Source organism: Cydia pomonella, chromosome 10, assembly GCF_033807575.1.
Source record: "Cydia pomonella isolate Wapato2018A chromosome 10, ilCydPomo1, whole genome shotgun sequence".
NCBI classification, from domain to species: domain Eukaryota; kingdom Metazoa; phylum Arthropoda; class Insecta; order Lepidoptera; family Tortricidae; genus Cydia; species Cydia pomonella.
The window spans coordinates 3225668-3239741 of record NC_084712.1 but is presented as its reverse complement, the minus strand read 5'-3'; the positions used below and the strand labels follow the sequence as shown (position 1 = coordinate 3239741).

Below are 14074 nucleotides of genomic sequence, written 5' to 3'. Positions count from 1 at the left end.
TTAACCCTTTAATGTTTAGGTTGTCCTGAGCCGCTTTTATGCTGCTGACATCCACGAGGGTTCATCATACATAGCCGTTAACCACTATAAGAGTTTTCGCCCGGGAGGCGATTGGTCATGGAAATCTGTTCCTGGCTCGCGGTCTATTTCTCAGTCTATGCTTTTGCTATACTTACCAATCAAAGTATCAGCTTTAACCGACCGCAGCATGTCATCCCACATAAGTACAGTCAAATTTGGCCTCTTCTGCTTAAGGAATAAGGCTAATTCTCGTATGTGCTCCAGATACAGGCTCGCAGTATTGTGGATGTTGTTGGCAGCTCGGTTCTGGCAGTCAGGACATACTGCAGTATGCCACACCTGAAAAAAAAAAGATTTTCTTTATACTACGTCGACGGCAATCAAAGCGGCCCGCCTGATGGTAAGCGTTCACCGTAGCCGCCTGCAACTCCAGAGGTGTCACATGTGCGTTGCAGACCCTAACACTCCGCACCCTCGTTGCTCTAGCAACCTTACTTACCGGAACACAACACTATGAGTAGGGTAAGGTACTTCCACAGCAGTTGGAAGTGCCCAGAGGCTCTAGGTCTGGAATGACATCCGCTGTGCTGATACCCTACCAGACAAAGCGAGATAACATTCCCAGTTTCCTAGCTCTCTGTTGGACGTAGATTAGACCCGGGTCAGTTTTTTGTCAAATATCATATTTGATGCAAACTTTTATGCCAGGGGACTGTACATTTCTTTCAATATGCAACTAATACTCATCGATACAAGTCTAACAAACTACGTTGCGTTGTTTAATCGCAGAGCTCCTATGGCCACCACCTCTGTCCATCATCAGAGCAGCTTGATGGTACCATAATATTGCATTGTCACCTTACATGTGTGTTAAGCTCAATCAATTGATGGGAAATGGGTCTAATGGATCTTACAAGATTTGACCTGAACCTACATACATTGCAAGTTAAATACAAGCTTGAAATTCGTTTTGATGTTTCATAAAGAGCTGTTTTGACAAGTTACTGGTAACTAGCCTTACTACCCTATTTGGTGGATTGCACCACTAACATTTGTGGATTGCACCACTAACATTTGTGGATTGCACCACTAACATTTGTGGATTGCACCACTAACATTTGTGGATTGCACCACTAACATTTGTGGAGTGCACCACTAACATTTCTGGATTGCATCACTAACATTTTCAGGCCAAAGACACCACATTGTTAGTGGTTGATGAGGATCCTATGGCAGAATATAGATCGTGTCATTCACTACGACACGTTCCTTGACTCGTATTGTCATGTTTTTAAAGGTTAGATTTGACAAATCTGCGCGTCATCGTGGATGACACCAACTATATCTTATTGAAAACCAGTAATCAGTTACAATTTTTATAAAGTTATTCTACCAATGAACTCAGGGAATTGTCTGAGATATTTAATTTTTTCTTAATAAAAATCAATTATTGTAAATAACTTCTTACCAACTGCCTAAGTTGTATCCAACCTTCACCCCATCTGCCCCAATGTGCAAGTACTCCGCCGCGGGCTGAGCGTCCAGCGTCTGATCCAGCATTATCTTCACCAGCTCTAAGGCTTCAGGCCGGGATGGACACTGCATGGCTGGGGAATGAGCTAATTCACGAAGGCTATAGTATGTCCTTTACCTCGTCAGCCCCAATATGTAGGTACTCTGCCGTGGGCTGAGCTTCCAACGTCTGGTCCAGCATCATTTTCACCAGCTGTAGGGCTTCAGGCCGGGACGGACACAGCACAGCCGGAGAGCGAGCTAATTCTCGCAGGCTATGGTAAGCTGGGTGCTTTAGCACAAACTCCATGTGTCCAATGGTTTGGACGAGCTGGATCTGGAAATTGTTATTGTGGTTTAATTTATCACTTATCAGTATGTGAATAGAAATTGTGTGGAAAACTCTTCTAAATTAATAGCCATTTTCCAATCTTCGTCGAGGGATGTAGGAATCTGGTACAGAACAATCCAATCTAGACCCTTGTGGATACTCTGAACTCGCTAGAAAAGTATTAGTCTCAGCTTTCCGAGTCCGGTCCGGACACATCCCTACAAAAAAGTTTCTGCGTATGATGAGTGTTAAACCATCACCACTGTGTGTAGACTGTCAGAAGCCTGATGAATTGTCTCACGTGTTGTTGGATTGCGTCCGGAATTCGGACTTGAGAAAAAAGAATTATTGATAGTTTGGGCTCCATGCAAAATGGTCAGATCAATGGTTGGTTGGCAGAGCCTTTATCAGACGAAGCAATCAGTGTATACCACTTTATTGGTCTCTCACTTGAGTAGAGAACTATCAAAGCACGCATGAGGCTGACATATTAACCTAGAGTGTCCAAAGCTTCAATAAAAATCAGATAAAAAAAATGTCCTATCTCAACCCTGCTTGACTTTACTACCACAAATTGTGTGCTAGTCCCAAAATACTAGTCCTGCAGTGGTATCATGGTCACATTGTTATCACCTGTTATGTCATGCGCCACTTTCGCACTCACATATATGTTAGAACTTCCAGGCATTGTGACAAATGATAAAGAGCCGACCATCTTAGCCCCACTGCTTTAATAAAGATTTAAAAACAAAAATAATATTATAAGTTAAGAATAAATAAGGACTATGTCTGTTTATCTATGACATGTTTGTACTAACAGTTACCTATGTCCTTCTTTTATCAAAAAATAAAAATACCCATCAACTAGGTACATACTAGGCACACTTATATGGTCGCGTATGGCTAGATTTATTTTCTTACACCTAAGATTAATCCTACTAAGGTAAATTAATGAGTTTGTTGTTTGTCAATGACCCGCATTTAGTGCAGAAATAATGTTTTGCCTTTTGCGTAGTTACACTAAATGAAAACTGTAGATATGTATATATTTTAAGGTAATTTAAGGCACTTGTTAGTATTGTGTGAATGTAAATATGCATGCAGACGCTCACCCGTACATTGTTAACTTATTTACTCCTAATTCTCATGTAAGTGAATTGTAAAAAATTCTTATGAGAAATAAAAAATTCTTTAAACCGACTTAGGTGCAAAACTCTCCCAAATTTTAAGGAGTACTGTTATGTATTAATCATGTGCCCCTCCCCTCCACATTCTACTAAGATTCTACTATTGGGACAGTTTTGCACCTAAGTGTAAACATGCTAAATGGTTGCATCAGAAGGTTGATAACAAGTTTAGATTAAAAGCATAGTTTTTTTACATCTTTAAAAGGAACGGACAAGTAAAATAGAATGTCTAACTTACTGGCTCCAAGCCATGATCTTTAATGAACCTTAGAAGATGCCGAACTTCTTCTATGCTGTACATCCCATCGCCCCCGCTGCCACGGACGCTGCCAATGTCTGCCAATGCTGCGGAGTATGGAAATGTGTCCTCCCACTCTAGAAGTATGCCCGTTGCTCCCCATGATTTTGCTGCCAGTATCACCTAGTAAATGAAAATGTACTGAATAAACTAAATGTATATTGTTTGTGCACCTACATACTTACACACAGTGGCGGGTTTGCCCTAAGGCTCGAGTAAGCCTGGGCCTAGGGCCACTAGATATTAAGGGTGGCAGTCTATATCAGGCCTGTATTGAAAAAAACTGTAAATTTCAAACGGCTGTTATTTTGTTTCTAAGCAAGATGACTACAACTTTCTTACCGCGATAGTAAGTCTTATTATTATATTATATATTCCAATATAAATAATTCTGGTTTTATGCTGTGCGATGTTACAAAAAGTAAATAGAAGAGATCACTGAAAATTGGTCTTTTCCAAATAGCAAGAAAATTTGTGACATCCTATATGCTTGATTTCGAAACATTTGATATTACCTCGACGTTCGTGCATTTTGTAATAAATAACTAATTTAGTATGTTGTCTCGAAGAGGTCTGCCTCTTCGAGACAACATACTAAATTAGTTATTTATTACAGGAACAAGTAACCCTAGGCCCATCAGAAAGATTGCTAATAGAATTTGCGAAAACCAAGCATGCCTGTCGTATATATATCGTCAAAACTGGGGTACATATGCGCCTAAAGTGGAACGAACTACGACAAAAGTCAGTTCAGTTCTTCGTACCAAGGTTAGAATAGCTCAAGTAACCGAAAATTTGCGTTACATAATTCTAAGCTAAGTCGAAATGCATAAGTACAATTTCCTTCGTACAAAAATCGCATTTGGTAATTGACGAAGAGCAGAGTAAGGCCGGGGTCATTTACACCCGCCGCCCGCGGCCGACAGCGGCCCGCCGCCCGCGGCATCTGAATGGTATGTTCGGGAATGCTCGGGAGTGGTCGTTTTCGCCCGCCGCGTGCGGCGTCGCCCACGCGGCGGGCGAAAACGGGCGGCGGGCCGCGGTCGGCCGCGGGCGGCGGGTGGAAACGACCCCGGCCTAAGATCACCAAACGTCCTGCAGGGCCGTTCTCTCAACTATAATTGGGCTCAAATCAAAAGTGTATTAAAAGAGAAGAATGAAACAGCCAAAAAACATTAACAATATCAGCAGGTGATGGGCTGATGCAGGCAAATATGAAAAATGGGTCCGTAAAAAGCTGAAACCTAAACCGACGGTTCGGTTTTGGTTCTAGTTTCAGCCGAAACCGAAAACAAAATTTTATTGGGCAACGGCCCAACAAAAGTCCAATAGGTAACGACCTATGAAAAAATAAATACCTATACCCATAATATATTTAATTGCATATGTGGTACAAAATAAAACGAGTTTATTAACCCTTTACCAGGCCAAGGGATATATTCCACCCACATCTTATATCGGTTACCGTAGTCAGGTTTTAACTCCAAACCACCTACAAAATATTTTGTCAATCCCTGAAAATATTATTTTATGATCTTCATTCAGAACACGCTTCTAAATCGCGTAATATATCTTCGGCAGCCGTTTAAATTCACTTGAACGCTAATTTCAGTAAACTACGGAGAAATTCGAACACTTTCCATAATTTCTATGAAACAGAAGTACATAGGTCGAACAATTTTTCGATATTTTGTAGATTTTGAGTGTTGAAAGCTAATGTAATCGTAAACATTGCTAAATATTCATGCATTATTGTGTATGACCAGAATTAGGATGTGGGTTGACATTATCCCATGGCCTTATTAGAGTTTAACTGTGTGGGAGCTATTTTTCCCATGGCCCGGTAAATTGTCTTGTCATGTCATAAAAACTCACGTAAGTAAGTAGTGATTGATATAATGTTTCGTAGGAGATTTGGAGTTAAACCTTGACTATTATAACCGATATAAGATGTGGGTGGAATATATCCCTTGGCCTGATCAAGAATATAATAAGACAAAATCTAGTATGACAGTTCATTACTTAGACAGGCGATGGGATAACCGTAACCCACATTTTTATTTCTGGTTTAAAGGAAGATCTCCGACTTTCATAAATACATTTTTTACAAGGCGTTCAATACGGTTGCAACAGCATATAAAGTACGTATTAAGACACGCTGGTTCTTCGGGGCCTGGTAAAGGGTTAAAAAAAAATGTACCTACCCCTAGTTTAAATTTTTGAAGGTCACAAGCAACCAAGCTTCAATAAGGCCTGTTCAATTTACTGAGCAGACAGACACTCATACACCTCTTTTGATCTGATAATATAAAACAATTGGACAACCTCTAGACTTGAAGATTTTACAGCCCAGAAGCGGCCCGGCCAATCCACAAACCGAAGTACCTATTGTCATGCGGCTGTTAAAATCTAAAAATATCGGATTGCGAAATTCCTAAGAAAGCAAGGGTTAGCGTAGGTAGGCACATTTTAAAACATCAGAAAAATATAAAATATAGGGACCTATAAAAGTCCAAAAAATCCCATAAAAATTGCAGACAGCAATCGTGGCAGGTAGCTGGATTTTACTAAAAAAATAAGTTTTTGGCAAAAATTTCATTTTTGGTACAAGCTTTTATCGCTGACTACTTTTCTTTCCACAGGCAACTAATACTCATGGAGCAAATTCTAAAAACCCCAAACACAATTAGGTTGCGTTGTTTTATCACAGAGTTCCTATGTCCACCTCTTGTCTCCATCGTCAGATCAGCTCGATGGTACCATAATATTGCATTTTCACCCGACTTGCATATGTATGCAAATTTTCAGCTCAATCGGAAACCGGGAAGTGGATCAAATTTAACTTGCAAGATTTGATTACAAACAGACAACGGTCAGGTGAAAGTAAATAAAAACTTGTAAATAATCTCGTTGCATTTTAATGGATAACAAAATGTACGAAAAATATGACTTAAGTAATTTAACAAGGCCCCAACATTGTCTTAGAAGAAAATGTACCATATGAGGAGAAATCGATAAAAAACAGATTAATTTCTGGAAAAAAGATCTTGTCTGTCACCCTGTTTATTCCAGTGGCTTAAAAAGTGCGTTCTATTATGCAACAGGAACTTACTGGTAGCAACTTTTACAGAAAATAATATATCGAATAACGACCATTACCATCCATCAGAAGCATGCTATGCCTACTTGATTTTGGCCTGGTTTGAAAAGCGCCACACTAAGCTGGTCAGACAGTGGGGCTAATGAATTCAAAAATGAGTGGTAAGTAGGTACTGAGGCATTGTGAAGAAGAACTTAAGCGCGTGGTTGTTTCATGCGATAAACGCAATGCGTTTGCCGCTCACCCATTTTACATCAGATAATCTAATGACACTATAACAATTGACACTTAGGTTGTTTTACGTGGTAAACGAAGTGATAAGCGTATTGTCAGTTTTGCTACATTCCCTTGACGCATGCGTTCAATGCTGTGTTTATCGCATAAAAACAAAGCTAAAACATTAGAAGAAGAACGAATGACAATAAACAAATGAATGTCAAAAATATATCGCATCGCATCTGAGTATATTTTGAATCACCAATTTATTTAAAATCTATTCTCTTTTCTATATTGTTGGGTTCCGTTTATAATAATAAAACGTTTGTAGACCACTTAGATATCCGTTTTGGGTGTCTGCTTAGTAAATTGAAGTCCTTACACTAAAAAATAGATACGAAAGTCCAAGGTCACAAGTTTCGGTGCGACCGAAAGGTTCGGCAGTTTTTGTGCCGAAACTGAACCTTCAGCCGAAACATGATTTTTGCTGAATTCTGCCGAAACCGAAACTTCGGTCAGACAGACTTGGAAAGACGCTTTTTATTGTAGTTAATGTAAAAACCTTAGTATGTTCTCAAGCGCATCAGTTTTTTCATTTGAAGTTTACAGTTTTTTTCGGTACACCACTTAGAAAGGTGCTGAGAAAATTAAAATTAAATAAATTAAATTAAATATCATTTACTTTCAGGCATTAACCTTACAAACTAACATACAAAAGTAAAAATCTTAAAATCTAAAAATAATTTTGACGATGCAGTTTTAAAAGGGCAGCTAGTACTTAATAAGGGTCATGGAGTGGCCAAGGTTGCAAATCCGCCACTGGTTACAGAGTGGTGGTATTCATAATAGCGCTACAAGCCTTAATTAGGTATTAAACATTTGTCTGAATTTTTCATATTTGACTTATGTATTTGCAAAAAAAGAATGAAACAAATGAACTAATTGAGGGTTGTAAAGTTTTATGACCAAGCAGGGGCGTAGCTACGCCTTATCTGCCGTATTAATTATATGGGGCTCTCGGGCCAGGGCCCCAACGTGCGTTTTTGTGAGAAATCTTTACCCTTCCCAAGGGCCCCCAAACAAATTCTTATACGAGGCCCCGCCAAGGCACGCAACGCCACTGTGACCAAGTGAGAAAAATTGCAGTAACATTTAGAATCGAATTTTAACCGTGATTGCGGACACGACATCGCGTCCGTAGGACTTAAGGCATCCGCAAGCTGGCGCGGTTGCATGGAGCGAGTGAGCGGTTAACGTAAAATAGTATGAGCAACGCTAACTGGCGCGGACGCGTGCGACGGATTTTACCTACAATGGCTACCGCGTGCGTATGCCCGCTCCATCCACCCGCGCCAGCTAGCGGACGCCTTTAATGCGTTAAAAGTTAAAACGCCGGCAAGATAGGCAAGAACCTACAATTGACGGACACATAGAGAACAATTTAAACCTTAAAAACAAAAGAAAATAACGTACGTACCTTTTCTAAATAATGTACTTTGAACGGTGCACCTTTTAAATCCAAGTGTACTATTCTAAAACAAAAGAATGTTTATTAAACTACTATCAATAAGTACATTGATCTTCATTTGATTGTTTTTATGCGACGACTTACCTGTGCATTTTTATAGCCAAGTAAATATTGTGTGAGCCTCTATACAGTTAGTAACACAAAATGAACAGCAATTTATTTGTTATATCTATTGTAATATTCAAACACGTAATTTTGTATGTTTTTGTTTTCCTAAATTACAATTTCATTTGATTTGAATTTTTTTATTAACTATGACTATTGACTTTGACGTCCTTGGCAGATCACTTTTTATTTATAATAATTATGGCCTGGATGCTAGTCCTTTAAGCCATGACGGATCACTAGGCAGAGACGTTTTTCATTTGTTTTAAACCTAGCTAAACGGGGCTCAGTAGATGTAACAATTTGTCTTAGATCGTGATTTTTCCAAGATTTTACTTCTACTTAATGGAAACAACTCCTCTGTCAACTTGTCTCATTCTAACATTTCTGACTATACTTTCTATTGTCAAATTTCTATATCTCACTCTGTTGTCAAAAACAAATCCGAGGGAACATTCAAAATCAAATTATTATTATTCCAGGTAACCAGAAACCTATACACAGACTGGTAATTAATAACACTAATGGGCGAACTAAACCGTGACTTTGAGTCTAATTTAACTTGAAAGATTTGGCCGCACAAACATAGAGCCCGAGTTAATTGGCAGCGATTTTGATAACCCAGCCTGTGCAAGTGTTAAATAAACGTCATAACTTATTAAAAGTTTGACAGGTCACACTTGCCCTATCTGGCATGTCAAAATCACTGCCAACTTATCTTGGTCTGCTTTACGTACATTGCAAGTTAAATAAAAGCCTGTAAAATATTTAACGATAATAGTATATTCATACTATCGTTGCAATGTGTTGAACGACACAAACGCAGCCCTTTAGATTTATGTTTTCTTTCTTAATCTAACTTCTTGTCTGGCAAACCAATTAGATTCACAGTAGAAAAAAAGTACGCTTTATAAATTGCCTTATTCTGCTAGCTTCATTGCCTCGATAGATTGCGTCATTGGATCAATCGATTGAATTCGTTGCATTTACTTGTTGCAAGGTCTGTGAAGCCCTTTATAAATAAGTAGTAAGGTAAATAGATGGGGTCAATTTCCCCAAAAAGCTGCGAAAAATCCTCTCAGAGGGCTTACCGTAAACCACGTTCAACGTGTTGCCTCCCTGGGGGCCTACCGCGAAAACTGAAATTCGTAAATTGCGGGGATATTTTTCTTTTACTGTCATTAATACGTACGAATTTACAAGTGCGAGAGAGGCAACACGGAATGCCGGCTAAAATTATTTTAGTTGTCCGTCAATTTGATGGGATAGTTTAAAAGGAATTTTCGGAACAAAAAACATTTTTTTTGCAAAGACAAACTTTAATTCTGTAGTAAATTGTTAATCAAATTACAACTAATGTAAATATTTTGTAAGTAGAGTCAACAAACCTATTATCTAAAATACTTTAAAAGCAGTTTTCATAAAAAGTAAATTCTTTGTTTACAAAATCGGTGTTTAAAATGGCAAGTTTATTTATTTATTTTATTGAAATAAACCAATCTCCTATGGACGAACTTGATAGGCCAATTTACATTCACTCTCGCTATCGCCCGATATCACTGATGTCAGGGCTATAACCGCGAAAATCGAAGTTCGTCAATTGCGGGCATTTTTCTGTCCCTCTAATTAGGTCTTAGTGAGAGTAAAAGAAAGATCCCCGCAATTTGCGAATTTCGGTTTTCGCGGTAGGTCCTCAGTCCCGTCGTCGGGGTCCAAGCAAGAGTATTTTCCGTTTCAGTAAATTGACAGCACCATCGTTAACAATTTTTTACATATAAAAAAAACTTTTCTGTAAATTGCCAGAAATTTTCAGTGTTTGATATTTTTGCATATAAACCATCTTTTCACGGTACAAATATATGTGCTGATATTCTGTGAAACGGAAGACGATTATCCGACGCGACATCGGGAATTCGGGACTAACTTCGGGCCCGATATCGGAAAGACTGGATGTAATTCGCCCTTGAACTAAAAATAGTTATAGCTAACGTTAATTCGGATTCATAATCATTCAATACAACAATCTCAAAAGAACAATGAAGAACCTATGTTATTGTAATACCTAGAAAGATTGCTACAAAAAGTTAAAAAATACAAAACCAACACACATAATACGTAAAATTGCAATGAAAATACTCATTCTTTGCCCTTGAACTAATCGCTCTATTTCACAAGCATTATTTTAAACTATGTATCTAATACGAAACTTAGGTATAATGTAGGTATATGTTTTACTTGCCAAATTTAAAACAATGATATGCATCCAGGAATCATTCAATTTCAGAAACTGAATTTTAAACATGATCATGATTCCTTAAAGTTCCCTAGAGTCAAGCTAAGTTTGCAGCGACTTTGAAAGCACAGACTTAGCAAGTGTTAACACACACGTCATAATTAGCCAGTAGGGCTAAGATGGTCGGCTCTTTATCATTTGTCACCATGCCTGTCACGTTCTAACAAGTATGTAAGTGCGAAAGTGACGGCCATAGTGAGAAGCGATTAAAATGGAACCATGCTGCCACTGCTGGACAGACGGCTTTGCGGCCGTCATGAGGAAAAGGGCGCCTACCGGGAAAATCGAAATTCGCAAATTGCGGGGTTCTTTCTCTTTTACTCTCACTAAGACGTAATTAGAGTGACTGAGAAAAATGCCCGCAATTGACGAATTTCGATTTTCGCGGTAGGCCTCAAGGTGTGCCTCGCTCATGTCCCGTCTGCGCGGCAGTCCCAATCGCATCTGGAGCGTGTTTGCTAACCGCTGGGACAACCCTATGTTAGCCCGGTGGACGTCCATGCATGTTGTCAAACACTGCTGACCGTTTGTTGTGCTTATTATGTTTATTTATTTATTTTATTTTACTTTAATAATTAGTTTTTAAGATTAACTAACAAGATTGTATGGGCTCTGTCTGAAATAAATGTTTTTATTATTATTATAATTTCATAGAAGTTTGACGTTTAAAATAACAGTTGCGCAAGCTATGCTATCAAAATCGCTGCTAACTCAGCCCGGTCTGACTCTTTATATATAAGTATCTAAAATAATAGGCACAATACCAAACGCTATCTATAGATAGTAACTAAAATCACGGAGTGCTTAAATTAAGCATAAATGATAGCTATAATTATAACATACAAATTAAGTATGTAGATCATCATAAATAATTCCAATGACATATAATTCTAAGGCACACTCATCACAAATTTAAATAACTCTGGCTAGGTAAATACAACTCTTAACCTCAATTTCTCAAAATTACCTCTAAAAACGTCACCGATAATCGCATGCGATGTGCGATAAGTAAATACAGTCACAGGGGGCCTACCGCGAAAACCGAGTTTCGCAAATTGCGGGGATCTTTCTCTTTTACTCTCACTAAGACGTAGTTAGAGGGACAGAGAAAAATGCCCGCAATTGACGACCTTCGATTTTCGCGGTTATAGCCCAGAGGGCCTACCGCAAAAACCGAATTTCTCAAATTGCGGGGATCTTTCTCTTTTACTCTCAATAAGACGTAATTAGAGTGACAGGGAAAAATGCCCGCAATTGACGAACTTCGATTTTCGCGGTTGTAGCAAGCGGTTATTGATCCGATTAGGGTTCAAGCTAATTTGATTTCTAATACTAACGGTATGAAAGTCCAATGTAAAGTAAACCCTCAATGGCTCAAAAATTATGCTTGCAGCTTTTCATAGATCTTTTGAATTCGTTATTGTTACATAGCCGGCAATTAGGTATCTAAAATCACATGCCATTTGTCTTGCAAGATCTAAGAAACATTGAATCCTTAACACAAGTATAGGGGGCATGCGTGAACCGCAAGGAGGAGCACATAAATCCACTGTTTATTGGAGAAAACTGCTAATAATAATAAGTCCACGGCCGATACGGCCACGGCGACTGCTATCGACTCCATTGCTGTCGCTGGTGTGCCCGATCTTGTTTGTAAAAGTTCGCGAACATTGCGGGCATGTGAGCACACCATTTATATAATTATATTGTATCGCCGCAGGTGATCTGGCTTTTATTTCGTCACGCTTGGCATCCAGCTCCAAGCGCCGCTGGGATTCAAATTCGGTTATCTTAGCATTTATCGCAGCCCGCCATTCTGTACGTGTGGCTGCCTGCTGCTCCCACTGAGCTTATCCACCTGTGTATTGGCATGACAAGTTTAAGTTTTCGATTTAGGTCACAAGATGGTAGGCCCTCCAAAGTACACGGTCGTTCACTCTTCGTTTAATGCACAATGATCCTAACACCTGGATCAGGTTCCGAAGCAACATCCTTCGCCAGCGGAGCGTTGCCGCAAATCCGGAAATTCTTGGTGTAAGGGATCACGCCGACCAAAATGCCGGAGATGATCACCCAAACGCCGGCCACGTAGAATGCGGCGTCCCAGTATCCGGTCTTGTCTTTCAAGCCACCTGGAATAACGAAATGTTTAACATTACAATGGGTGAAATATCTTTTTCTAGTTATCACTCATTCGTTGCCATACAAGATGTAACAAAAACAGTGGTGATCTGTGTAAAGGTATTCAGTAGGTATCGTGTTCTGATGAGGAAAAAATAAAAGAAAAGTTATTTGTGCAACAAGATAGGAAAGTTAGCTTTTCTTGCGTGGGACTCAAAAACACGAGATGTATAATAACTTTGCTCTCGTGTGACACATACAATTTTTCACCTCAGTAGTGAGAACACATTAAAGGTTAAGAAAATTCAACATCAAGTAAAGTTTTTATTCCTGTATGCATGGCCTTCACTAAAATAAAAAAGCTACTTTGTCTCACTCCCTGGAGTGAGGAAAGTCGCACTTTCGACACTCCCTGGAATGACGAAAGTAGGCTTGTTCGAGCTGCTGAGGTAAAAATTATTTTTTGACGCGATTGACATAACGCGATAACAGATTTGCCAAATTTAACCTTTAATAAGTTATTAATAATAACATGACATTACGAATCAAGGCACGCATTGTCGTGAATGACACGATCTATACATATCTACCTATATATAAAAAGATTGGTGTGGTTCCCTCTGTGACTATTTTTACTGAAACGTTACGTAGAAACAAAAGAAAGTATTTTAAAGAGGAACTTCGTTATTAGTATGAAATGGCTGGTTGGATATTTTTTCTGCGTTTCGATACATTAGGTACGGTTATTAGACGTACTTCTGATATATCCATATATCGATTATTACTTACCAGCCATAGGTGGTCCAACAAGATGCCCCAAACCCTGACTCAGCAGCACCAGACCGTACGCCATTGTAAACCGCTCCAGTGCGATCAGCTCCACCAAAATACTTGGTGTGTACGAGTAGGAACTCGAGAACGTTAGCCCGAATATCACGACGTTTACTGCTATTATGTAGAAGCTGTGTGGTGCCAACGGATCCATGATGCGTATAAGGACGGGAAACATGATGATGGACACGCCGCAGAGGATGAGGCACAACGCGTAGGTTTTCGTGATGTTTACCCATGGTAAGTCACCCATCCAGCCGAGACCCGCCTGGAAAATAAAGGTTTCTTATTTCATAAGAAGTACTTTTCATCTTCTTCACCCAGAGTTAAAATAAAAAGCGTTAGCTTGAGCAAAAATGCTTTCGTATGTTCTCCTCTACAGCCTCTACTCTACAGAGTCTACAGGTCGCATTTCTCAACCGGTTCTCGTGAAATTTTGTGAGCAGATTCGAAGATAAATAAAAAAAAATGTCGATTCATCTTTTGGATATGTTTCAAAATGACGGAGTCATACCTTTTAAGTTACGCTCG

The 14074-nt window shown here is 39.2% G+C and overlaps 2 protein-coding genes across 4 annotated transcripts in view; both read right to left on the bottom strand.

Annotated features, from left to right (window-relative positions):
* Positions 1-8693, bottom strand: part of LOC133521840 (hexosaminidase D-like) — a 44557-nt gene extending 35864 nt beyond the window's left edge. Inside the window, exons 1-5 of one of the 2 annotated variants that reach the window (XM_061856932.1) lie at positions 8278-8693; positions 8143-8197; positions 3290-3472; positions 1673-1870; positions 177-360 (exon numbers count right to left, since the gene is read on the bottom strand). In XM_061856932.1, the coding sequence (XP_061712916.1) occupies positions 177-360; positions 1673-1870; positions 3290-3472; positions 8143-8197; positions 8278-8285 (628 nt within the window). In that variant the 5' untranslated portion in view covers positions 8286-8693. The remainder of the gene's footprint in view (positions 1-176; positions 361-1672; positions 1871-3289; positions 3473-8142; positions 8198-8277) is intronic. The other variant, XM_061856933.1, reaches the window with a different exon arrangement.
* Positions 8694-9596: 903 nt separating this feature from the next.
* The window catches only part of LOC133521834 (uncharacterized), a 72310-nt gene continuing 67832 nt past the window's right edge, over positions 9597-14074 (bottom strand). For both annotated transcript variants that reach the window (XM_061856925.1, XM_061856926.1), the window contains exons 5-6: positions 13502-13811; positions 9597-12723 (exon numbers count right to left, since the gene is read on the bottom strand). In XM_061856925.1, coding sequence (XP_061712909.1) covers positions 12536-12723; positions 13502-13811 — 498 coding nt within the window. In that variant the 3' untranslated portion in view covers positions 9597-12535. The remainder of the gene's footprint in view (positions 12724-13501; positions 13812-14074) is intronic.